The sequence below is a fragment of the Carassius gibelio genome, chromosome A11, assembly GCF_023724105.1.
Source record: "Carassius gibelio isolate Cgi1373 ecotype wild population from Czech Republic chromosome A11, carGib1.2-hapl.c, whole genome shotgun sequence".
Taxonomy (NCBI): Eukaryota; Metazoa; Chordata; class Actinopteri; order Cypriniformes; family Cyprinidae; genus Carassius; species Carassius gibelio.
The window spans coordinates 13,240,218-13,250,082 of record NC_068381.1 but is presented as its reverse complement, the minus strand read 5'-3'; the positions used below and the strand labels follow the sequence as shown (position 1 = coordinate 13,250,082).

Here is a 9,865-nt window from a genome sequence, read left to right as displayed (position 1 = left end):
ATAATTTACTCACCCCCATGTCATCCAAGATGTTCATGTCTTTCTTCAGTCGCAAAGAATTTAAGATTTTTGAGGAAAACATTCCAGGTTTTTTCTTCATATAATGGACTTCAGTGGTGGCCAATGGGCTGAAGGTCTAAACCAGGGATCCTCAAAACTGGCCCACGAGATTCACTTTCCTGCAGATTTTATCTCTAGCCCTGACCAAACACACCTGAGTATGCTAATCGATGTCTTCAGGATCATAAGAAAATCACAGGTCAGTGAGTTTGATCAGGGTTGGAGCTAAACTCTGCAGCTCATTGGCCCTCCAGGGCAAGATTTAAGGAAACCTGGCCTAAACTGATCGCAAGTGAAATGATCGGTCATTTTCTTTAAAAATGTAAAATGAATATACTTTTTACAGCAACTACTTGTCTTTTTTTTTTTTTTTTTTTAAAGGTAAAACAACGATGTCAGATGATTGTGAAGTTGGAGGAGAAAATGAGATGAGCGTGCATGGAGCTAGTGCAAAATGTGCATTTGTAGCTAAAAAGTATATTATTATTATTATTATTATTATTATTATTATTTTTTTTTTTTTTTTTTTTTTTTTTTAGAAAATAACCAATCGTTTCGTTGGATAAGACCATTATTACTGAGATGGAATTGTGTAGAGCCTTTCAAAGCTGTACTGAAACCACAATTTGGACCTTAAAACTGACTGGTCATTTGTGTATGCCTATTGTATGGAGTAAAATCCTGAAATTTTTTCCTCAAAAACCTCCATTGCCTATGCGACTGAAGAAAGAAAGATCTTGGGGGACATGGGGGTGAGTAAATTATCAGGATTTTTAAATTTTATTTGTATTATTATTCTGTAAGTGAACCAATCTTTCCACTGGGTAATCAAAATACACACAATTTTAATATTTGGTCTGAATACCAGAAATATGTCATACAAACAAGTGGTCAAGTTCAAAGAGTGCAAGTGTGGGTTTTGGAACAGGCCCAGTGACTGCCTAAACATAAAATAATATCATACAATCTAGTACAAATGACAAATAAACTAATTACAATTTAAATGGATGGAAACAAATTTACTATCATTTACTATATATTTTTTTAATACCGTGTTACTGTTTAGCCTATGTTTTAAGTACCAGTGATGCTGAACAGGTTTGGAAACCAAAACACTAAAAACAGACAAAAATGCATCTGGGTTGGCATAAATTAAATCAGTGAAAAAGGAAATCGTAGATAAATTCCTAAAGTTCTATACTCTAATACGAAAAACAGAATTGGTTTTCTAATGTTTCAGGAAGTGCTGTAGTTGTTAACGGTTAAGCGTGGTGAATATCGTGAGGGAGAGACACAGAGATAGTGCTGTCACGGAAACCACGTCAATGAGCCCCTCCCCCTACAGCTTCAGTTCAGAACCACGGTCAGCTCTCAGCGCGCGCTGATCTCATTGTCACTTTATAGTCGGTAGAAAGACTGCCAGAGGAAACCAGCAAAACAGCAGCAGTGGATTGTTTTTCCGACACTCCCCGTGTTATCTTCCATTAAATCCGTTATGGTAAACGGAGAGTTAAACGAAAAAAACACGTAAGCAGCAACAATTTAATTCGGTAGACGACTGCTGGCGGTTGGAGCAGCTTTTTCTCTCGCGCTGAGGGTGAGTGACACTTTTGATGTCTCGTTTGGATTGTAGACTGTGGAAAAATAAGCGTCTTCCCTTCCGTACTTTTTCGTCCTCTGAAGCGAGTTACAGATGTTTTGTTACTAAAAAAAGACCACTTGATTTGTATCTTTTGATTTCAGAGAAGCAAGAACTTGCGTTGAAATGTTGGACCCATCCTCCAGCGAGGAGGAGGCGGATGAGGTTGTGGAAGAGGAGCGCAAAGTGGTGGCTGCGCCCAAGGCTGGTGGTCCTCGGGTGTCTCCAAGCAGGTCCAGCGAAAGCTCTGGTGGTTTACAGCCAAGCCGAATCGCTAATGCCCGACCAACGAGCCCGAGCCCCTCAGTGGCGATCGAGAATGAAAAGGATGAATTAGAAAAGATGCAAAGGGAAGAAGAGGAGAAAAAGAAGAGGCTTCAGCTTTACGTATTTGTGATGCGCTGTATTGCTTATCCGTTTAATGCGAAGCAGCCGACCGACATGGCGAGACGACAGCAAAAGGTGAGAGGGCAAAGTCACATGCAACAGATTGTTGTTGAAATGAAGAATTGGTGAGCAACACTCTTCTAGCTGTGCAAAAACACAGTTGTAGCATGTGGTAGAGATGATTGATTCAGTCCTTAAAATGTATTCGTATTTTCCAATGCAATAATAATAAAAAAAATGTTTCTAAAAATAAATAAACACACACACACACACACATATATATATATATATATATATATATATATATATATATATATATATATAAACATTACCCATCTCGCATCTTTGGTACACGAGGGTAGATAACAGGTGCAAGTTGCTACAACATGTCATTTTTCCTGAGCACTTGCAGAGGTGCCCTTTTCAACATTTTTACTAAGATGATTAGCAACCAGAAAATCTTTTACTATGAGAGTCTCACACTTATGCATAGGCTACTTGTTTACTATTGTGCTTTAGGAAAACCATCCAAGACCTCCAAGATATATCCTTTGTGTAACTTTGACTGCTTGTTTAATGTGTTTGCTGTCTAAGGATATCAAAAAGATGCATATACCCAGATAGTTCAGGGCAATGTTGCTGACAAGTTGACTTTATGAACATAATGGATGTCATAAACATCTCAGTGGTCTGTTGGACAAACTGTAAAACCACCATTGAAGCATTTAAGATGGTAGAAGACCATTCCAGAAATTTCTATCAACAAGGGTGTATGTATCCCTTGTGAAAATAGCAATACCACAATGCATTCACTCAGATCCTATGAGAAAAAGTACTTGATTGTTATTCAAGAATGATGAAATCTGTCTGACTTGTTGTCATTATCTCTCCTTTGCAATGTAGAGTTGCATGCAAAACATGCTTCTGTCTAATATTAGTTGAAGACATTTTGCTTATCAAACATAAGCCAAAACCAAGTTCTGACAGTCTTTATTCTCGAAAAACTAACAAGGAGGCAGCTGTACCACATTAGCACAATGTTTGAGAGATGGAGAGTTGGTGTTTGAGACATTTTCTCCTGGCTTGTAATCAAAGGCAGAGCTCTGGCAGAATGAAGTTGTCTTTTATGTCAGAATCTTGAATAATTTATGTGTTCATCATATCCATGAGTGCCTTATTCAAAATCGTTTATCAAATATAGTAGCTTCAGCTTGGAAAATGTACAACTGTGAAGTGGATATCTGAGAGCCAGTACATTACATATTGTTTGAATTTCAGCTCCGCCTCATTTTAAGACTCACTGTGAGTTTCATTTCATACAATCTGAGGTCGAAAACAAGTCTGTCTGTCTTATTTGGTTGTGCCCCCAGGGGCTTGTTTGCTTGCTGATCTTCTCTTCGGAGCCAGTGCCTTGGGACAATAAAAAGAGTCTCTGTGGGAAGTTATTCTCCGGCTGTTGTTGTGTCCGCACAGATAAGACTCATGTGAGATCAAGAACCAGCAGGTTTCTTTAGATATACAATTGAGTTTTTGTTACACTATATATTCCTTGTTGTTATAGTTCTTTAATTATTAAAATAATAATAATTTAATCATCTCAAGACTTGGTTTTCTCAATAAAAGGTGCACTGGTCAGTCATATCATAAATGTTGTGATGGTTTTCCTTTGAGAGGAGATGGAAATTCAACACAACTCTGTGCTCAGAGATAGTAGTCTACACTAATCATTATTCAGACATCTTCAGCGAGATATCTGCCAGTGTCACACTGAGAAACCCATTATAATTCTTCAACTGATATTCATCTAAGATGCGTTCACACTATTTACCATTGTTCAGCATATTTTCTCTGGTGAATTCCAGTTGTTTCAAAGGCACTTCATGATATTGAAAGATTTCCGCACTTACATTTCATATCGGGTTCAGGTTGCTCACTCAAGTTTGCTGCACAGAACGAAAGATGTTAGGTTTGAAAGTGACTTCTGTGTAATTGGTTCTGTTACTTTGTTGTTGTATGTAGTTCAGAAATGAAAGGTCTGGTGAGTGGTACTAAAGTGTTAATGCTCTATCACGTTTGAACATAACCAAACCTAACTAATAGTATTAAAGCTGCAGTCTGTAACTTTTGACGCTCTAGCGGTTAATAAACTGAACTGCTTGTGTCTTGCTGAAGAACATCGTAGCCGGAACTACTTCTCTCTGTTTATGTCTATGAAGAATCACAAAGGTACTGGGTTACTCCGCTGCGGTACCCCCGAAGCAATCTAAAATAGTCCGAATATAAACACTTATTATAGGTGCACCCTAGTGATTCAGGACAGGCTAAAAACACAGTTTGGAAAATGGATTCATGGTGTACTCGCTTATTATATACATTTTGTAAACCTTGAACACAAAAAAAAGTTATGGACCGCAGCTCTGATTGGTTGTTTTTTACCGGGAGCGATATATTTTCTGCAAATGGCAATAAATTCTGTAAAAAACTTCAGCGAATTGCATGTTCATACAGTCTGTTTATTCTTCTAATGAGCCTACAGTATGTCGTGTTGTAGTTATGGATATGGAATATTATATAATAAATATATAAATTATTGAGTATACTCAAAGCAACAGTGCTGATTCATGCTGGTTATTATTATTAATATTCATATTTTTTATTGCATAAATAAGTTAGATGTGAGGATGTAAACTTGACCATGTTATGATGTCAACCCTCAAAGACAGATTATTAATACCTCTCTGCAACTTCAATTATGCACTTTCACAAAGTATATGCGGTTAATGTCGTTAAAGTTTTATAAGTCCACTAAATCTTACTAGCTTTGCTGTATAATACAATACTGTGTGTCATCATTGTTGTTGTTATTAAGTACTGTGGAAATATCAAATTAATATTAGTGTTTGTTTACCTCCCCTCCCTCTGTCTTTGCTTTAATTATGATGCAGTGACATGCTTATTCACCCGTCTTATGATTGTAAGCAAGTCTGCTGTTTTTATTAACGCGGGACCAGCTCATGCCGCCAACTAAATATGGAAACTGTTCATGGTGCTCCTTGCTGTCTGCTTCAGAAATGGTAGTATTAGTCACGATGACAAGGTGCATGCTGTCACATACTTAATGATCAGTAGGACCATGTCAGATGTCTTACACTGCTGCCGCTCGCTGTCTCCGGCGTGCAGCCACCCACACACTGAATTGAGAGCCTAATTAAAGCTTTTAACAATATATCCTACAATGTCTCTCTCTCTTCCTTCTTTTCTCGTTAAAGCTCTCTCACACACAAACAGACAGACCGGCACAAATATCTCTGAAAAACAAAAGAAAGTTTTTCAGAGTAGGTAGTTACAGTGAGCACACTTGAACATCTAAAGTCCAGTCAATTATGCCGCTTATGACTTTTTTAAAGAGTTATAAGTCATGAACCAAACCTACCAGATCACGGTGAATCGCACCATTACAAACTTTGATTTGAAGCAAAAACATTTTTTTATTAATATTCATCATGATCTGACCACCTTTCATAGAAGTATATTGTCACTTTGGACAAAAAATGAGAATAATCGAAATTGTAAGCGTGTAGCGAAAGTTGCCCTCAGACGATCCTTCGAGACATAAGCTGCTGGCTGTGCAATATGATGCCCTTACAAGAGTTGATTGAGTTATTGTATGACATCATTTACCACAATCTACTTTACAGAGAGAATAATAGCACCACGAGCAGCATTTTCAGAGGTGATATGATGAAACTAATCTGTTGTGTCTGTCTTGTCAAGATGTTCAGATACAATTATTTGCTCCATTTCAATTGCAGGGCCTATTCTTGAGATGCAGTAGATGTGGAGTTAATTACAATCCTCGTTTTTAAAAAAATGACAGTATTGTCATTGCATTGTTATAAAAAAGACCTATTTTATAGGCTCTATTTATTTCTGTTATTTTGAGGCAGACATGTGTATTGATATATCTCTCCACAAATCCATTTTCTTTTCCACTCCCTCACTGAGCAAAGAGGCAATGTTCAATGCCCTTCTTGTGCTCGGGAGGGCAGAATCTGAAAGTCCATTGTGTTAGAGACAAACCATAACTCAGATAAGAGCTCTCTGTCTGTGAACGGTCTGCTGAGGTGCCTCTTACAGTAAATGTATAGTGTAGACGGATGCACCGAAAAGGCCTTAAGAGCCCTACTAGTGGGATAGGCCTGATCTGAGGTCAGCAGGCTTTCATTGTGGGCTGAAGATCTTTACGTGTAGGCGGGGGGAAGATTGCTATTATGATAGCCATGATTGATGCACAATCAAATGCTGGCTGATCTTGGGTCAGCTGCAAGTATGAGAGGCACTTTAACTAGGTATTGAAAATCCATGCAGAACAATTCTGGAACTAGCTCAAACTGAAAAGGAATTCTTGAAACTCTTTTGATATGAATTGATGTTTAAGTATGTGGTGGTTTTAGTTGTAAAAGATAAATGCCATTCATACTTGTTAATTCAGGATGTGCAAAAGCACATTATTATTTTTTTTATGTTTGCAAATGGTTTGCTTTTTGAATTGTATAATTTTTTAAGGATTTCATAAATATTTGTTTTTATTTGCAAATTACCTGCTTTTAATACATATGTCTTACATTATTTTTTTAATTGTATAGTTTTTTTTAATTAATTGTTATTTTTATTTTATTATTCTTTTTATTTATGTCATCATTTCAATCCCTGCTTCAAACCTGTATTTTCCACATGAGCATCACATCACATGCACTGAACGCTAGATTACAGCATATTAACTGCATTTGATTACACTTTTATGATTCTATTTATTTTTATTTATTTATTTAAGTTTTTGAAACAAACTGTACCAAGTGGAAACATTTGTTCATACTTGCATTTCAGGATTTAACAAACATCTTACAGTAGTAATGAGCAAATCACACACAGATATACTGTATGTGTTTCCATGGTGAGTGTGTTTATTGTAGAAACGGGTGTTTGTGAACATGTGCTTGAATAAAGCAGCGTAAAGGCGGTGGGAGGATGACCCTTTCATGTGCTCTTTGTTGCTTGTTTGTAATCTGGGATTACACATTCATTTGCCTTCTGTGATCCGTTACATAACAATCTCTATTTGCCCAAGAGTTTCAGTGTGAATTCAGAAGGTTTGAAGATACATTTACACATATATGTGGTAAACAGCAGTGTGTGTTCAGATGTTTTAGATAGTTTAAAGGTATGAAAAAGTATCATCAGTGAACTAGATTTCAATTATTAAGTACCACTGGATTAAGAATGACATCCTTTCCAAATGGGTTCAAATTAAGGGTGTCTGAGAGTAGTACTTTTTTATTCATAACAATTTGTTGATTATGAAACAGTGGAAGCCTGTTTTTTTGCATCAGTGTAAGAAATACATGCAATGTAAAAGTTAACTGTGATGTAGTTTAAAAGTGTTAAAGTCACAGCATGAGACATAAAGAGACAGTTATGAAAAGTAGTCGGAATTGTAAAATATTTAGTCACATTTGTAAGAAAGTTACAATTCTGAGAAATAAAGAAGCAAATGTGAAATCTAAAGAAATAATTGTAAGATATTACATCACGATTGTAGTCTAAATTGTGGGAAATTTACAATAATGAGAAATAAAGATGTAAATTTAAAATATGAATTCACAAATACCTTTTTTTCTCTCTCTGAAAGCATAAACAGACTTACAAATAAAACTGTCAAGTCATAAACAAAGAAACAAAATGGCAAAAAGTCTGCTTTATACAAATAGGGAATGCAGTGTATTAATGACTATACAACATAATACATTTACCTTTCAGAGAAAGGTTTCATTCAAAGTTTGAATCCAAAGTTTTCCAATCATCAAGGTATACTGTAGAAACAGGCAGCATTGCTCATAAACTGAAATAACATTAAGAAGACATGAAAAGAAAGACAGAGTGAGAAAGACAGACAGACAGATAGGCAGAGACTCAAGGGACATGAAAGCAGTCTGTCTCTTTACCTCGGGCACTGATCACTAATGGGATCCTTTCTCAGAGAGAAACCCCAGACCACCATTCTCACGCAATCAACATGAGCCCAGTGGGCACCTGGGGAACACACACACACACACACACACACACACACACACACACACACACACACACGCGCACACACACACACACACACACACACACACACACACACACACACACACACACACACACAAATAAGAACATTCCATCATAAATGCAAAAGAATGCACAAACAATGACAGGCAGTCTTATAAGTGTACAGAGCATAAATAAATGAACGTTGCCAATAATACTACTAAAACAATAATAATACTAAAACAATGTTGTATTCTGAATGTACATACTACAACATTGTTTTAATATTATTATGACCTGCATGTATTACGGTTCGTTGTGTTCCAGAGTTAAGTTATTGTACATGGGAGCTGAGATGTTTGGTAGACTTGGTGCCTCAGAGTAAGTCAAGCCAAGTCAAGTCAAGTCTGCTTTATTGTCAATTCGTCCACATGTACAGTACATACATAGAGAGAATCGAAATTGCATTACTTTCAGACTCCCCATACATACAGATAACACTAACAGTAGAGCCTAAAAAACTAGATCAAATATAAAGATACAGCTATACAATAAGGGAATGTAAAAAAGACATATAATAAAATTAGAAATAAAATTAAATAAAGCAGCGCAAGGTACTTGGCAGATAGAGTGCACATCAGTGAGTGTCAGTAAGTGAACAAACAGTGCAGACAAAAAGATTTTTAGTGCAAAAAAAGCTTTTTCTGTCTAATTAAAGTGAGAAAACTACAAGAAGGTGGAAACACATTTAAAGGGGGGGTGAAATGCTATTTCATGCATACTGAGTTTTTTACACTGTTAAAGAGTTGGATTCCCATGCTAAACATGGACAAAGTTTCAAAAATTAAGTTGTTACTCGAAAGTTTTTTTCGAGTATGGGTCTGTGTGACGTTAAATGGAGTGGAATTTCCTTATATGGGTCCTAAGGGAACTTCTCCCAGAAGAGTGCACGCTCCCATGGAGGAGAGCACTGAGAGGCTGAGCACAGACAATCACTGATCAGAGCGAGAGCGACGCGAAATGTCACAAAAGAAGTGTGTTTTTGGTACAGACTATCTTTCTCTTATGAATATAATAAAACTAAAGACTTTTTGGAGTTATGAAGGATGCAGTACTACTCTATAGGTACTCAAGATTAACAGGATATTGAGTGAAAACGAGCATTTCACCCCCTCTTTAAATGTTTTGGATTGGTAAGATTTTTAAAATGTTTAAATATAAACATATAAACTAAAATAAAACAAAATAACAAACATAAAAAACATAATATTGTGAAAAATTAATACAGTTAAAAAAATACTGTTTTCTATGTTAATATATTTTGAAGTTAATTTATTATATATTTTACTATATATTTATTCCTGCGATTGCAAAAACAAATCTTTAACATCATTACTCCAGTTTTCAGGGTCACATGATCCTTCAGAAATCATTCTAATATGATGATTTGCTGCTCAAGACAAATACTATTTTTAAAAGCAGTTGTGCTGCTTAATGTTGTTGTGAAAATCATGACACATTTTTTTTTTTCAAAGTTCAAAAGAACATAATTTTAAATACAACATTTTTTATGTTTCATTCATTGTTTACTCCCTTTTCATCAGTTTAATTTATCTTTGCTGAATGGTATGCAATTGTGACTTCCGGGTTTATCTCACAGTTTGACTATATACTGTATATTGGCACGGG

At 36.0% G+C, this 9,865-nt stretch overlaps 1 protein-coding gene across 13 annotated transcripts in view; it reads left to right on the top strand.

Moving 5' to 3' along the window:
- Positions 1-1,379: 1,379 nt before the first annotated feature.
- The window catches only part of LOC128022392 (calcium-dependent secretion activator 1-like), a 200,348-nt gene continuing 191,862 nt past the window's right edge, over positions 1,380-9,865 (top strand). For 5 of the 13 annotated variants that reach the window (XM_052609906.1, XM_052609895.1, XM_052609894.1 and 2 more), the window contains exons 1-2: positions 1,380-1,657; positions 1,804-2,161. In XM_052609906.1, coding sequence (XP_052465866.1) covers positions 1,826-2,161 — 336 coding nt within the window. In that variant the 5' untranslated portion in view covers positions 1,380-1,657; positions 1,804-1,825. The remainder of the gene's footprint in view (positions 1,658-1,803; positions 2,162-9,865) is intronic. The other 8 variants (XM_052609902.1, XM_052609901.1, XM_052609903.1 and 5 more) reach the window with 2 other exon arrangements.